Source organism: Delphinus delphis, chromosome 10, assembly GCF_949987515.2.
Source record: "Delphinus delphis chromosome 10, mDelDel1.2, whole genome shotgun sequence".
NCBI classification, from domain to species: Eukaryota; Metazoa; Chordata; class Mammalia; order Artiodactyla; family Delphinidae; genus Delphinus; species Delphinus delphis.
In genome coordinates, this window is record NC_082692.2 from 65729176 (window position 1) to 65745438 (window position 16263).

At 54.9% G+C, this 16263-nt stretch overlaps 2 protein-coding genes across 2 annotated transcripts; one reads left to right on the forward strand and one right to left on the reverse strand.

The window, feature by feature from the left end:
* Window positions 1–4187: 4187 nt before the first annotated feature.
* INKA1 (inka box actin regulator 1) lies at window positions 4188–6360 on the forward strand. The gene is made up of 2 exons (XM_060022523.2): window positions 4188–4684; window positions 5429–6360. Exons 1-2 carry the CDS (start codon window positions 4472–4474, stop codon window positions 6227–6229), a joined length of 1014 nt encoding a protein of 337 aa, XP_059878506.1. The 5' UTR covers window positions 4188–4471; the 3' UTR covers window positions 6230–6360.
* On the reverse strand, window positions 6330–15214 carry UBA7 (ubiquitin like modifier activating enzyme 7). The gene is made up of 24 exons (XM_060022522.1): window positions 15025–15214; window positions 14772–14940; window positions 14538–14672; window positions 14322–14428; window positions 13914–14004; window positions 13678–13813; window positions 13380–13477; window positions 13140–13286; window positions 12543–12725; window positions 12254–12361; window positions 12017–12097; window positions 11784–11939; window positions 11525–11690; window positions 11240–11445; window positions 11077–11141; window positions 10802–10985; window positions 10654–10728; window positions 10216–10399; window positions 9606–9688; window positions 9238–9324; window positions 8955–9146; window positions 7293–7385; window positions 7117–7217; window positions 6330–6659 (listed from the first exon to the last, which is right to left on the reverse strand). Exons 1-24 carry the CDS (start codon window positions 15078–15080, stop codon window positions 6530–6532), a joined length of 3033 nt encoding a protein of 1010 aa, XP_059878505.1. The 5' UTR covers window positions 15081–15214; the 3' UTR covers window positions 6330–6529.
* Window positions 15215–16263: the final 1049 nt, after the last annotated feature.

The window sequence follows — 16263 nt, forward strand, 5'->3', positions numbered from 1 at the left end:
CGCGGAGCGGCTGGGCCCGTGAGCCATGGCCGCTGAGCCTGCGCATCTGGAGCCTGTGCTCCACAACAGGAGAGGCCGCAACAGTGAGAGGCCCACGTACCACAAAAAAAAAAAAAAAAAAGCAAAAATGAAAAAGAAGTTACAATGGAAACTACAGAAATACAAAGCATCCTAAGAGACTACTACAAGCAACTCTATGCCAATAAAATGGACAAGCTGGAAGAAATGGACAAATTCTTAGAAAGGTATAACCTTCCAAGACTGAACCAAGAAGAAATAGAAAATATGAACAGACAAATCACAAGTAATGAAATTGAAACTGTGATTAAAAATCTTCCAACAAACAAAAGTCCAGGACCAGATGGCTTCACAGGTGAATTCTATCAAACATTTAAAGAGCCAACACCCATCCTTCTCAAACTCTTCCAAAAAATTGCAGAGGAAGGAACACTCCCAAACTCATTCTACAAGGCCACCATTACCCTGATACCAAAACCAGACAAAGATACTACAAAAAAAGAAAATTATAGACCAATATCACTGATGAATATAGATGCAAAAATCCTCAACAAAATACTAGCAAACAGAATCCAACAACACATGAAAAGGATCATACACTATGATCAAGTGGGATTTATCCCAGGGATGCAAGCGTTCTTCAATATATGCAAATCAATCAATGTGATACACCATATTAACAAATTGAAGAAGAAAAACCATATGATCATCTCAATAGATGCAGAAAAACCTTTTGACAAAATTCAACACCCATTTATGATAAAAACTCTCCAGAAGGTGGGCATAGAGGGAACGTACCTCAACATAATAAAGGCCATATACGACAGACCCACAGCAAACATCATTCTCAATGGTGAAAAACTGAAAGCATTTCCTCTAAGATCAGGAACAAGACAAGGATGTCCATTCACACCACTATTATTCAACATAGTTTTGGAAGTCCTAGCCATGGCAATCAGAGAAGAAAAAGAAACAAAAGGAATACAAATTGGAAAAGAAGAAGTAAAACTGTCACTGTTTGCAGATGACATGATACTATACATAGAGAATCCTAAAGATGCCACCAGAAAACTGATCGGTGAATCAGCTGATCAATGAATTTGGTAAAGTTGCAGGATACAAAATTAATGCACAGAGATCTCTTGCATTCCTATACACTAACAATGAAAGATCAGAAAGAGAAATTAAGGAAACAATCCCATTCACCACTGCAACAAAAAGAATAAAATACCTAGGAATAAACCTACCTAAGGAGGTAAAATCCTGTACTCAGAAAACTATAAGACACTGATGAAAGAAATCAAAGATGACACAAACAGATGGGGAGATATACCATGTTCTTGGATTGGAAGAATCAATGTTGTGAAAATGACTATACTACCCAAAGCAATCTACAGATTCAATGCAATCCGTATCAAATTACCAGTGGCATTTTTTACAGAACTAGAACCAAAAAATCTTAAAATTTGTATGAGACACAAAAGACCCCGAATAGCCAAAGCAGTCTTGAGGGAAAAAAACGGAGCTGGAGGAATCAGACTCCCTGACTTCAGACTATACTACAAAGCTACAGTAATCAAGACAATATGGTACTGGCACAAAAACAGAAGTATAGATCAATGGAACAGGATAGAAAGCCCAGAAATAAACCCACGCACCTATGGTCAACTAATCTATCACAAAGGAGGCAAGGATATACAATGGAGAAAAGACAATCACTTTAATAAGTGATGCTGGGAAAACTGGACAGGTACATGTAAAAGAATGAAATTAGAACACTCCCTAACACCCTACACAAAAATAAACTCAAAATGGATTAGAGACATAAATGTAAGACTGGACACTATAAAACTCTCAGAGGAAAACATAGGAAGAACACTCTTTGACATAAATCACAGCAAGATCTTTTTTCATCCACCTCCTAGAGTAATGGAAATACAAACAAAAATAAACAAATGGGACCTAATGAAACTTCAAAGCTTTTGGAAAGCAAAGGAAACTACAAACAAGACGAAAAGACAACCCTCAGAATGGGAGAAAATACTTGCAAACGAATCAATGGACAAAGGATTAATCTCCAAAATGTATAAACAGCTCATGCAGCTCAATATTAAAAAAACAAACAACCCAATCAAAATATGGGCAGAAGACCTAAATAGACATTTCTCCAAAGAAGACATACAGATGGGCAAGAAGCACATGAAAAGCTGCTCAACATCACTAATTATTAGAGAAATGCAAATCAAAACTACAATGAGGTATCAGCTCACACCAGTTAGAATGGGCATCATCAGAAAAATCTACGAACAACAAATGCTGGAGAGGGTGTGGAGAAAAGGGAACCCTCTTGCACTGTTGGTGGGAATGTAAATTGATTCAGCCACTATGGACAACAGTATGGAGGTTCCTTAAAAAACTAAAAATAGAATTACCGTATGACCCAGCAATCCCACTACTGGGCATATACCCAGAGAAAACCATAATTCAAAAAGACACATGCACCCCAATGTTCATTGCAGCACCATTTACAATAGCCAGGTCATGGAAGCAACCTAAATGCCCATCGACAGATGAATGGATAAAGATGACGTGGTACATACATACAATGGAATACTACTCAGCCATAAAAAGAAATGAATTTGGGTCATTTGTAGAGACATGGATGGATCTAGAGACTCTCATACGGAGTGAAGTAAGTCAGAAAGAGAAAAACAAATATCGTGTATTAACACATATATGGGGAACCTAGAAAAATGGTACAGATGAACCAGTTTGCAGGGCAGAAATGGAGACACAGAGGTAGAGAACAAACATATGGACACCAAGGGGGGAAAGTGGTGGGGTGGGGGTGGGGGGATGGGATGAATTGGGAAATTGGGATTGATACATATACACTAATATGTATAAAGTAGATAACTAATAAGAACCTGCTGTATAAAAAAATAAATAAAATTCAAAAAATATATAAGTGAAAATAAAAATAAAAGCATTGCTTAATTAATGACTTCTCTTTTGGAAAAAAAGAAAAAATACCATCCACTCACTTTGCCTCCCAGATCCAAAGCTTCAGTCCTGATCTCTCTCCCAGGCAGCAGAGTCACACACCCAGTGGCTGACCCCGCATCTCCTCTTAGATGCCTCACAGGCACCTTAAGGGTCACATGTCCACAAATGATCATTTGATTTTCGTCTCCAAGCCCACTCTTCTCCAGTCTTGCTTGGATTGATTCATGGCCATTCCATCCAATCAGTTGTTCAGGCCAGAAATCTAGGAGTCATGCTTCATGCTTCTCTTTCTCTTCCCATACTCATGCATCAACAAGGCTTGATTTTTAACTCCAAAACATTCCCCCAAGGGACCCCTTTCTTTGCAGCCCAGGTGATGCTCAAAAGCCCCCATTGCTCCCCATCACACCAAGAACAAAACCCCTTATTCCTTTCTAAGACTGCTAGGAGCCTGGTTTTGCTGACCTCTTCACTCCCCCAACTACCACCATCAGAGATATCTAAGTCTTCTTTATGTTATGTCCTGTCTAGCTCCTGTCCTCTCAGGGCCTGTACCTGGCTGATCCCACCACCTAGAATGCCCCTCTTCTTGATCTCCCCTTGATGGCTCATCCAGATCCCATACAGAATGCCACCTCCTCTGAGAGTCCCCTCTCCCTACCTGGCCCGTTGCCCTCATTCCCTGGTATTTTTCTGTCTACAGACTTGTCTAGTTTGTCTCCAGTTAGTCTGTGTCCTTGAACCTAGCCTCCGACTATGGAGCGGGCTCAGGGAAGGTGCGTCAGAGAGCCCCGCCGTAGCCCCTTGTACTCAGCCCGCATGTGGTCTGGGGCAGAGGGGATGGGAGTGTCGCCGCGGGAATCGCAGCTAACCAGGCGCTGCCCACTAGAGGGCAGCCCTGCTTAGCTAGGCCGAGATGAGGGGCAGATAGGGCGGGGTCTGGGCCTTGGCCGAGGCTCCTCCCCGGTGCTGCAAAGAGGTTCGGCGTTCCCGGAGTCCTCTGAGGGGCCGGACCCCTCCCATGACTTCCAGGGACTGTCAAGGCCGGCTACAGGAGCGGATTCAGTGGGTCGAACCGCGAGTGGGCCACATCAGTGCCGAATCCGACGGTTGGGGGCGCTCTGCCCGCCCAAGGGCGCAGCCGGGGAACCCGCGCGGGAGGGACCACAACTCTATCCTGGGAAAAATGGGGAAGCTGAGGCTACCGCAAGGCAGCGACTTGTCCTGGGTCATGCAGCGAACCCGGAGTCAGCTCAACGGCCCGGGTAGTCAGGGGCCGGACGCGGCCCAGCTTCCAGCTATAGTCCCGCCCCTCCCCCCAGCGCTGCTGTGGAGTTGGTAGTGGGTGTCCGGCTCACCCACCCGGCAGAGTCCGGGGGGCGGGGCCACATCAGCCCCGCCCCAGCCCCATTGGCTGCGGCGCTAGGGGCGGGGCCGGGGCTGCCAGATGTTGGGGCGGCAGCGACGGCGGGAGCTAGGGAGAGGGAGGAGCCGCGGAGCCAGGCGGAGGGTAAGGGCGCCGCTGGACGGCCCGCGGGGCCCTCTCCGCATCCCTCTGGCTGGAGTTCGAAGAGGAACTGGCAGGCCTGGCGGGGGCTCCGGAACGGGCATGCACAGTGCTCGGCTTGACAGTTTCCTGGGCCAGCTCCGCTGGGAACTGGTGAGGCTTGGGAGCGGGTGTGGCTTGTGAGGACGTGTGTGGGGTGCTCGGCTGCCTTCCTGCCCGAACGGCACTCGGGTGGGGGGCTCTCCCGAGTGCCCATCCAAGACAGGATGGGGGCGGGGCGACGCAGATGACCCAGATGGCCCGCGTCGGGTTTCGGACGGTTGGAAGCTGTGCTGGGCATCAAGTAACAGCCGCCCAGCTGGCCGTGCTGCCGGCGCGGCGGAGGAAGTTGGTGGGAGAAACTTCTTGTGGGGCGGAGCAGGGGGCTGTGAGGGACTAAAGAGGTGTGGCGCTGCTATGGATGCCCCCTATTCCAGGCTGGCCTGTACCTCTGTCCTCTATACCCCACCTGGCAGGTGCTCTATTCTTCTCTGAAAGACGCTGCGGGCTTTGGGGAGCTGAATCCCTCAAGAGTCACAGGATGCCCCCCCCAGCCCTGAGCAGGACTTATTTCCCAATGCAGGCCCGCAACCCTGCCTCCCGCCCTGGTGGCGGGTACCGACTTGCCCGGCGCTGCGTGCTGCAGCCTGCCGGACTGCCACCAGGTCGGCCGATGGGAGCCACACGAGCTTCGTGTGCCAACGCCCCATGCCGGCCCTGTGCCCACTAGAGGCTTTGCTGCCTAGGCCTGCAGGCCAATCCAGCCCTCCTGGGCCTTCTGTTTTGGAATTGGCCTGACCAGGCAGACAGGGGTGACAAGCACTGCTCCTTCGACTTCTGCCCTCTCTTCTTCCACAGCTGTGTGGCCGGGACACAGACTCACCCCCAATGCCTGGCCCCCTTCCAGAACCCCCCAAACCTGGCCCAGGCATGCGGCTCAAGCACCGGCTCAGGGCCTCAGATGCCTTGGAAGAGGACTCAGCCTGTGGTGTGGAGGAAGAGGAGGAAGAAGCTGTGGTGACAGGAGACAGGGGTGCAGCCTTGGGAGGCCCCAGGGAGCATGCCCTAGACTGGGACTCTGGCTTCTCAGAGGTGTCAGGCAGCACATGGAGAGAGGAAGAGCTGCCTGTACTCCAGCATCCAGCACCCTCAGCATGGCCCCCCCGTAGACAGCGCCTCTCGGCCAGTGGCATCCCCCTGCCTGGCAGAGCTCCTGCGGCCAGTGTACCACCTGCCCACCGACCACGGCCCAAGTCCACCCCAGACGCCTGCCTGGAGCACTGGCAGGGGCTGGAAGCTGAGGACTGGACAGCAGCCCTACTTAGCAGAGGTCGTAGTCGCCAGCCCCTGGTGCTGGGAGACAACTGTTTTGCTGACTTGGTGCACAACTGGATGGAGCTGCCCGAGGCAGCAGGTGAGGGGGACAATGGGGGTGGGCCCCGTGCCCGTGCTCGGCCCCCCCAGTTCCTGCTTGGCCTCTCTGAGCAGCTGCGGCGCCAGCTGGCCAGGGCACGCCGGGCAGCAGTGGCAGGAAAGCGACTGTCATGCCCACCTCGCCCGGAACCCGAACTGCCTGCAGATGTCTCACGCTTTGCAGCCCTCATGAGTTGCCGCAGTCGCCAGCCCATCATCTGCAATGATGTTGTCAGCTACCTCTGACCCTGCCCTCCAGCCTGGGACAATAAAGGCCTTTCTCTGCACTGTCCTGGTTCCATACCCCTGAGGCTCCAGGAGGCAGCCTCAGTCCTGCAAGGCACAACTCAGGCAGGCGAATCTAAAGAGCCTTTTCCCTCCCTGCAGGGGTCCCTGTCATGTCCGTGTCACACCCCATGTGTCTGCCCCGTGTTCCATCATCCATCCTGTCCACTTACACCTTCCTTCAACAAGCATTTATTAAGCGCCTACTGTAGGCTTGGGATGCATGGCTCAACAGAACTGGGTGGTGGGGCTGCTGCCTTGTCACAGCTTGTAGTGCAAGGGTGGGAAGGTAACGTCCTCCTTCTCACCCTCATAGCTGAGCTCCAATACCAGCACCCGCTGCCCAGGCTTAGGCACCTGGCGTGTCACCTCCAGCACCAGATCCGTCACCCTGGTGGCATGGGGGGAAGAGGGGTGGGGAGATTGGGTAGGTGAGCAGTGGCAGGCAGAGAGTGTCCTGGCATGGACTATAGGGTGTTGGCGGGCCATAAGGAGCCCAAGCCAGGAGCAGGAGCAGCCCAAGACAGGAAACATCTGAAACTATTTTAAGAGCGGCTGGCGGGGTGGGCAGGAGGCAGGAAGCTGTGAGTCCTCTGGGAGTGGGCCGTGAAAGGGGAGCTGAGCAGGGCGTGAGCTGGTGGGGCTGGCCAAGCAGGCAGCTCCTAGAGGCCCCTCCTCAGGCTCTTGGCCCTCACCCCGCCCCCAGCCCATTTGCTGGCTCCATTTGGCAAAAGAAAACTTCAGGAAGGTGTGAGGGGCCCAAATGGGATTGGGAAGAGGAAAGGCTGCTTGTCCCCCACCTCCAACCTCCAGGGACAGAATGAGGTTAAAGCCAGGTGTGGGCTCACCTGCGGGACAGGTGCTGGTCCTGCTTTTCAGGAGACCATCCTGCCGAGTAGAGTAGGGCCTTCCCGTGCAGCAGCATCCTCACCCTCAGCCCATTTAGTTTCTAGAGAGAGACAGGTTAGGTGCCAGCTGGGCCAGGCTGGGCCAGGCCTGGGGGAAGGGCAGGAATGGGGCACACCTGGACATGGGCCAGCAGTGACTCCAGGGTCCTCTCGGGCTGCCCAGCAGGCACTTCCAGGCGGTCCCAACAGGTCCACTTCCAGTGATGGAACTGGGGGGCGGTAGTGGGGAGGAGTGAGAAGCTTCTTACACACACACCCTCCCCCTACCCCAGTTACCAATAGCTTATGGCCCCTTTCCTAGGGGAGGAGCTGGACTAGAGGCAGGAAGGAGAAGCCAGTGGGTGGGGGTGGAAGGTGGGATCTGGGCCCAGAATCTCAACACCCTCCCCGCCCATGCTGGGGCCAGCACAGGAAATGGGGATACGGGGCCCCCACAGAGGGAAACAGGCGATCCATCACACAGTCGTGTGTGTGTGTGTGTGTGTGTGTGTGTGTGTGTGTGTGTGTGTGTGTGTGTTGTTGGGGGGAGCAATGCTTCCTGAGGAAGCGGGAGCAGGGCTGCTGCAGTCTCTGATAAAACTGCTTGTTCCTCAAATGCAAGGCTGGATGCTGGGGGTGGGGTAAATCCTGTCCCCTAATCCTTTACCACCAGGGCCTTGGACTACTCATGGACACATGGCAAGAGGCACAGTGACTCTAGCAGGAACACAGTCCACAGAGGACTCCTCTTCCTGTCCCTTTGTTCCTTCCTTATTTCTGGAGTCTTGGGGTTCTGGTACCCAGAGCTGAGGGCATAAGGGTGGCAGGCAGCCAGGCACCAAGACAGGAGGAGTTCTGCCAGCTCCCCAGAAAACACAGTGGGGTCAAGCTGAGACGAGGCCAGAGGTGAGATGGGGGACCCTTCCCCTCCCCCTCCTCCATGGACAAAGGCAGCTTGTGTTCTAGCTAGAGGAGGGGCCCCTCACAAAGGGGCTCTGTGTGCTGTGCCCTGAGGGACCCCAGGGCTGCTCAGCAAAAGCCCAGTGCTGGCCCATGACCTCTCCCCTCTCCCGTGGTGAGGGAATTCTCTCTGTACCCTCTCCTCTGCCCTAAGGAAATGCCAACTATTGCAGAGCCTGGGCACACAGCCAGGGGCATTCATAGCCCTACACTTGAAGGAACACACATGTACACAAGCCCACATGTGTACTCACATGCACACACACGCAAGTCCACATTGTGAAAGAGCCCTGCAGTCCCATCTGGCACACAGATGTGCAAGCATGCTCCCTCCATGCCCACACACCACAGGGCCAGGGATGCCCAGACCAGTGTGCACTCACACCTGTGACATGAATGCACACATCCCCACAGGGCTGCACACCCCACACCCGTGGTGGTGAGCTCAGTGCCCTTTAACTCAGGTCGAGGGGGCGGGCCAGGATCCCCATGCTTTGCAGGCCGATATTAGGCTCTGTTTGGGGCTAGGGCCCTAGTCCCCTCTCCCCCTCAGGGGCACTTCTGGGAAGGAGGGAACTGCGGGGGATGTCTGGCTCCACTAATGAGTTAAAGCTGCAGCTCCCCCAGACCCTGACTGTTGGGGGGTGGGGGTGGCTGACGGCTGCTTCCTGTGTCTGACAGGTCCCAGCCTGGCTTTGCAGCAGGGAGGCGACTGGAGGGAGTCTTGATGACTCCCCCAGAGTCTGGGTCCTGATCAGAGCCTGAAGCTGAAGTAGGGCCTGTTTGGGTAGGTGCAGGGAAAACTCAGGTCTGGTATGGGTGGGGTGTCAAGGGCTCACCTTCTGGATGGCTGGGGCGTGAGGTACCCAGCGGCTAAAGTAGTTTTCAGCCAGGTTCAGGTAGCTGTGGCGAAAGGCACTGCGGGGCCGTGGGCTGCCCACCACCTTATACAGCTCCAGGCCCACCAGGCCAGCCACAGCTGCCGTAGTAGTGGCAATGGCTGGGGTAATCTGGCCCACAATTCGCTTCGTCTGCCAAGGACAGGAGATTTGGTCTGGGCCCAAGGCATAAGGCTAGGGTTTGACCCCCACCTCCAGGCCTGAGCCCCAAGGGGCAGGGTACCTTGGTGCGGTCGGCTGGTGGGATCCCATAATTCTGAGCTCGCAGGCTCGCCGCTGCCGCCACAAAATCCACATGGAAATCATTGTCCTGTGAGGCCCAAGGCACAGTAGTAATTAGCATTGTCCCAGTGCCCCTCACCTTGGCCGACCCTGTGCCACTGCACAGCTCTTCACGCAATTCGGTGGGGTGGATGCTTATATCTCCCCACTTAACAGATAAGGAGGCTGAGGCTCGGGGAAGCTGAGCTGCTTCTGGGGTCCTTCTGGGAGGAAAACTCAGGCCAAGGGGCTTCAAAGCTACCTTCTTAGCTCTTGACCTTCCCCAACAACCTCTCTAGCCCGGCCCTTCACCCCCACTTGGGCTCCCACCTTCTCAAATGTCAAGGGTTCCAGGGGAGGGCCCACAGTCCAGATTTCCAGGGCTTCATGCAGTTGCTTCGACTGCTCAGGGCCTGTCAGGAGAAGGGGGTGTTGGGGCAGTCCTTAGTCCCCATGTCCTGCGCTCCTCTGGAGCCTGCTGCCTATCCTTGGTCCCTGCCAAGCCTATCACTTACCACTTTCAGGGAGACCCCTTGATGGATGGTGCAGTCTCCTGTCTAGCAGCCCCAGCCCTCACTTGTGTGTGTGTATGTGTGTGTGTGTGCGCCCATGCACACCTATGTGACTCTGTTCTCATCTGGGGGCCACAGCTAGTTGCTCCCACGGTTTGTGTTTTTTTGTTTGTTTTTTGTTTTTGTTTTCTTTGGCTGAGAGTCTGCCAAAGGAATGGGGGTGGGGTGGGGGTGGGGTAGGCAGCAGGGAGAGGACCTACTGAGGGGCCAGAGGATGAACCCAAGGCTACAGAGAAGCAAGGTCAGAGGGCCTGAGAGGTATTGAGTTGGCTTCAGGGCCCCCAGACCCTGTCTTCTTTCTGCAGCACAGGCTGAGGAGGGTCAGGCCTTTGGGTGACAGCACGGGGGGCCAGGGTCAGGGACCTCACCAAACTCAGCATAAGCCGAAGCCAGCTCCAGGTCACTAGAAAAAATGGGGGCTAAGTCCTGGGGGTCAGGCAATGGCAGCAACTTCAGCAGTCGCCTGAGCGCAGTCTGGTCCCGTGAGCCAGGCAGCCCATGCATCTGGGCATACAGGTTGGCAGCCGCCAGCACGTAGAGGAGATGCGTGTCCTGCAATGAGACCAAGAGCATGGGTGGCTGCATGGGCTTGAGCGAGCTTGTGTGGGTGCATGGGGTGGGGGTCACCGCCCATTTGTGGATCTGTTTTGAGTGCCTGCTTCTGCCTCCCATTTGGACACCCACATGTGCACAAACATGGCTCTCTCCCTCTCAGCATCTGTGCATCTCTACAAAATATAGAGGTGCCCATCTCCGCTCTGAGGGGCCATATTCCCATCTCAGGGCCGCCAAGGGACTCCACTCACTTGGCTGGCGTCAAACTCCAAGGGCCGGGGACACTGTTTGGGACCCGACCAGAAAAGAGTTCCATTCTCTAGCACCTAGGGAAATGGAGGCTGCTGGGCTCAGTCGGGCCACCCTGAGCCCTCAGCCTCCTGACCCCTAGCCACCCACTTTGTCGGGTGGGAAGCGGCTCAGCAGCTGTGTGATGCCATAATGGAAGCAGAGTTGCCACTGGCCAAGGGCCCAAAGCACGCAGTCTCGCCAGGTCTGTGGACGCTGTCTCAGGACACCCAGCACCACCTGCTGCACGGTCAGCACCTGTGACTCATCCAAGTGTGCCAGAGACGTGAGTGCCCTGCGGACAGAGGAGAAGGTCTGAGGCTAAGCCCTAAGCCTCTTGGTGTTAGGGAGCCTGGACTCCCATTCACCCTTGTTGGCGGTCTTACTGTTGGTGGCAGTTGACGGTCTCGGCAGACAGATGGAAAAGTCCTTCAAACTCATCCCGGGCCCACTGTGAGGGGAGGGAGGAACCATGAGGTGCCGGTTGGCAAAGGGGTCTGCAGCTGAGGACTGAGCCAGGTGGGTAGGAGTCTCTGGGGTTCTTCTCACCTGCAAGGTGTGCTCGGTTGTGCTGGGGAAGTGCCGCACGGTGCAGACAGGGTAGGAGGCATCCTCAGAAGCTGCAGCGGAGGCGGGGGCTCTGTAGTCCTCAGTCACGTGTGGTATGAACACACAAGCACTGCCCAAGGTGCCCTTTGTGCCCGCCTCCAGTAGTGGCTTCAGATAGTGGGTGCAGCGAGCAGCCACATAGCGCCCTAGCGAAGGGGGCAGAGGGTCAGAAGTGGGGCTGGCACAGCCTCAGACAAAGGGTGAGTTCTAGGCTTGAGCACTCACGGGCCTGGAAACTGTCCAGGGCAGCAGCCACGCCATCCACACTGGAGAAGAAGTTGTCCCCATAGATGTGCTCTGTAGTAAGATCCAGCTGGTAGGTGAGCGGGGTCACCTGCAAGTCTGAGTTCAGGCGGCGAGCGGCCTCTGCAGCCACCTCCGCCTTTGGCCTCTGAGAAGAAAGCAGGAAGACGTTGGGTGGGGGAAGGGTCGCATTGTGGGAGGACAGTCCAGGACACGGGTGTGGGGCTAGGTCAGCACTCACACCAAAGTCCTGAGGCCTGAAGAGAAACTGCCGGCTGAGGTTGGAGCGCTCCACATGGTCCATGTCAGCAACAGTCACGCCCCCACTGCCGCCAGCACCCAGGCCCACTAGGGCAAAGCCTTTGAGCAGCTCACAGCCGATAGCGCCAGCACCCACCTGCCAGCAGGAGCAACCTTAGCCAGAGGGCCAGGACTTGCCCTTCCACATACTCCCAACCTCACGACATAGCTCACCAGGAGGTAGCGCTGGTGGCTCAGCTTCTCCTGAAAACCAGCCCCAAACACTGCAATTTGCCCGTCATAGCGGCAGTCTCTCTAGGGGACACAGACAGGGGTCAGTGATGGCCACTGGCCTGTGCTGCATCTCCCTCCTGCACCCAGTTTTCCAGGTCAGGATCTCGGGACCGTGCTTCCTCTTTCCCCCCAGTCCTGAGTTTGGATAAGGCTTGCACCCCTACCCCAGGTTCTCACCGGTGCATAGTCCTCAGGATTGGGAAAGGGCTCCTCATCTTCTGGAAGGCAATCAAGGGCATCAAAGTACAGCCACTGGTCCAGGGGCATAAACTTCTTGGAGACTGCCTAGAAGTCAGCACTTCAGTCTGGGGACTCTTCCCACCTCCTAATCCCCTCAGATCCTGGCTGAGGGCTGCACCCAGGTTGGTGAAACCCCCAGGGTCACTATCTGGTGTTGGGCACCCTGTGGCACCCACACCGACCTCTGCACCCTTCCCAGCCCCGCCCTGCCTCTACCTGTACCCACCTTCAGCACTTCCTGAGCAGCCACTGCACCCAGCACAGCTGCCATGGGGCTCAAGCCACCAGCACTGCTCAGGGCAACTCTCCGCACCAGAGCCTTATCCAGCTGCTCTTCCAAAGGCTCTCCTTCTGTCCCCTTCAGTGATTCCAGGGCCTGGGCTAGGTCCACCACCATCTCTGCATCAACCTATCGGGTAGAACTCCGTCGGTAAAGCAGCCCCAGCTTGAGCTCCACTCCCCATTTGAAACCTTCAGGCAGCCATCCACCCTGTTCCACAGAAGAGGAAGCAGAAGACTGAGTGGGAGGGTCCCACTAGTGGATGCCCGGTGCCAGACAATGGCCCTGGAGGCTTCCCCAACCTGGAGGCACCTTCCAGGCCAGATCTTAGGGGTTAGGAGTAGCATGGGTCCCCAGGCTTTGTGCTTGGCCCTTTCATGGACCCAGCCTCTGGTCTACAGATACTGTGTACCATCTCCTTTATATGAGCGGGGAACTGCTTCTGGATTCAGTCTTGGATCTGTAAGACAGTCATTGTTGCCTCCTGGTAGGTGAGGCCCCGTTAAGACAGAGGCTGGAGGGAGGGGCATCGGGGCCACTCACAGGATCCCAGGGCTTAGGAGGGCGGCCATGGAGCTGCTGAAACTTGTGCAGTGCGTGGAAGGCCTGATGCAGGCAGTGGGCACGGTGAACTTCCTGGGGACTCTGGGCCACAACACGGGGCTGAAACAGGGCTGTGTCCAGGGGCTCCTGCAGGGGGCACTCGGTTCACATTCATGTCCAGAACACTGTGGGTCCCTCGAGGTGCCCAAGCTCCCCAACCTCAGATGCACTTGAACTCACGTGGCTCACAGTCTTGGGTCTCTTGACCTCAGTGACAGCCCCACCACGCAAGTAATGAGAGAAAGTTGTTGTGTCCCCAATCTCCAAGGTCCCATCTCCTGGGGGAGATTGAGCCTGGTCAGTATGCCCTCTGAACCTGAGTAGTTCCCCACACCCCATCCTGTCTTGCATCTACATTCTTGATGTTGCTCCACCCTGAGGAAGGGGAAGGGAGAACTTATCTCCAAGGACCAGGCTGTGTCCACCCCCAGTGGGGACCTGGGCACTGAGCCTGGAGTTGGAGTGGGGTTGACTTAACTCTGCACGTGGAGAGGCCGAGGAGCACAGCCGTTGAGCTCCACCATGCCCTCAATGCCTGAGAAAGTCACCAAATCCCCATTGTTGAAGCGGTGGGCATCAGCCTCTTCTCTCAGAGTGAGAATGCCAGGGGAGCCCTGGATAAGAGGTGGCTTGCTCAGGGCTGCCTGTCCCTGCTTTCCACAGGCTCTGGCAGCCCCTCCTTAGTAGGTGAGCACCCCCCACATTAGCACCCACCTGGGAGATGTGCTGGATGGCAGCCACCAAGGGTTCTGCCTCTGTAGGGTCCTGCACAGTGAAGTCCTCACCAAAGTCACAGAACAACTGCCTGTGGTGGGGTGGGAGGGGTCACTGAGATGGCTCAGTTGTTAACTGCCACATTTGTGGTGAAGGGTGACGTACACTAGGGCAAGCCCAGAGGAATCGGGAAAAGAATGCTGGGAGAGGCTTGAAGGATTTACTGGATCAAGTCTGGAGGCTGGGGTAGAGGAAGCACACAAATGGGACTGGGGACTGTATAATCAAGAGGGGATGCCGGGACAGGCCTGAGGTTGGGTGGAGGGGATCTGGAGCAAGCCTGGAGCTGGGGACAGCACTGGGACCAGTTGCTGCCTGTGATGTGGCAGGCTAGGTAAGCCATCTCACCCCACGAGGCCTCGGGTGTCAGCCACCAAAAAGCAGACTCCGTGTTTATGGCAGATGGTGCCCACCTTCAGCTGCTCCTGTAGCTCCGAGGCAGTCAGCACCACCACCTGGGTGGACCTCATGATCAGCAGGGCCAGAACCACTTCAAGCCCACCCTGCTGCTAAAGGCTGGAGGGGGACACTGGGCTGGCCTGGAGAGTAGGGCTGGGAGGGCACCTGGAAGTCCAGCAGCAGGTCCTCGGTGATGTCACCTGTGTGGACGCACACCTGAACAGCTCCATTGAGCTTAGCCAGAAGTTCTTGAGATGCCTCAGCCCTGCTCCTTCCCAAGTCCTGCTCTGAGAGGAAGAACTAAAGAGAGACCCAGTCTGGCTTTAGCAAGGAGTTTTCTCTTGGGCCCTCTCCCCAAGGGCTATGGTCTGGAAACCCATAGCCCCCCAGGACCCTCACCTGGGCAGACAGGTCAGACCAACAGGTAGGGTGGGGATCATGAAGAGTGAGGCTGCCCACGCCCATCAGGACCAGGTTTTTGGCCACCTCAGCCCCCACGCCCTGCAGGCCTGACAGTAGCACCTTGGCTCTCTGAATCCTCTGCATGGCTGGCAAGCCCAGCACATACCTGTGGGTGGGAAGTAAGAGGGCAGGCGATTGGAGATCAGAAGTCAGAAGGCCACCCCGCTCTCCTCCCCACCTCGGGCCTCACAGCTGCCGCGAGTATAGCTCTTCATCCAGCAACTTGGAGGTCTCCAAGACATCCATCCTGAGGCCTGGGGCCGGAAAACAGGCTGCAGCGCTTACAGATAGGGTCTCTGCGTGGCAGGTAGTGCCAGCAGGAGCCAGTGCAAACAGGCACTAAGGCTAAGGAGTGAAGGACACTGCTAGTCACAGCTTTCTTCCTGGTTCCTCTGTCATTTCGGGGGGGAAAGCAAAAGTGAAAGTGAAACTAGACTGAGCAGGCTCCTGGTCCTGCCTCCAGCCTGTCCAGCACAGCCTAGCCAGGCAAGGAAGAGTTCTGGCAGCTCTAGGGCACTGGTAAGGTAAGACAGAATTCCTGGATCTGTTCCCCCTCTGGGAGAGCAGGTATTTCTCTTGAGGGAGGGGGCAGGGCCATAGGAGGGATCCATGCGGTCTCCTGTAGCTCCCTAGATGTCCTGAACCTCAGGCCCCTATCCCCCTCAGGGGCCCCTGCCTGGATGGGCTTCCTGCCCACAGAGTACCAGTGGGAACTCCCTTGTCCTGAGCACTCACCTGGTCTCCTAACCACACACAGAGACTTAGAGACCCTAGAGGGCAGAGCCAGTCCCATCCCAGAGGCTGTGAGAGCTTATGGATTATGTTGTCCCACATCCAGGGTTTAAACTACAGACTTGGGGTGGAGCCTAACATCTTTGAGAGCACCTGTGTGCCCCTGCGCCATCTCCTCAGGGATCAGGGATTCCCCTCTGCCCACAGCTGCCTGGTCAGGACAGTCGGCAGCTCTAGGTGGCCTGTCAGGATCTCTCACTGATGAGTGCCAGGACTCAAAGAGGGTTCTCAGTCTCTGAGTGCCAGCCCTGAGAGTGGGAGGCATGGGGCAGCCATGATCACGTGTCCTTATTTGTCATTTAAACTTTTATTTTGAAATAATTATAGACTCAGAGGAAGCTGCAAAAATAGAAAGGAGAGATCCTGTGTACCCTTCACCCACAGATGTCCCCTTCTGCCTTCTTAGGAACTTGGGGCCAGTTCTTTAGAGGATGGACCACAGCTCCCCACAAAAGTCCACAATAGCTAAACCAGGTGCTATCATAAATTCTTTTTTTAAAATTGAGGTAAAATCCATACAAAATTAAAATAACCATTTTAAAGTATACAATGTAGTGGCATTTAGTGTATTGACTATGTTGTGCAACCACAATCTCTCTCTAGTTTCAAGACTTCATCACCCACTGAAAAACACCAC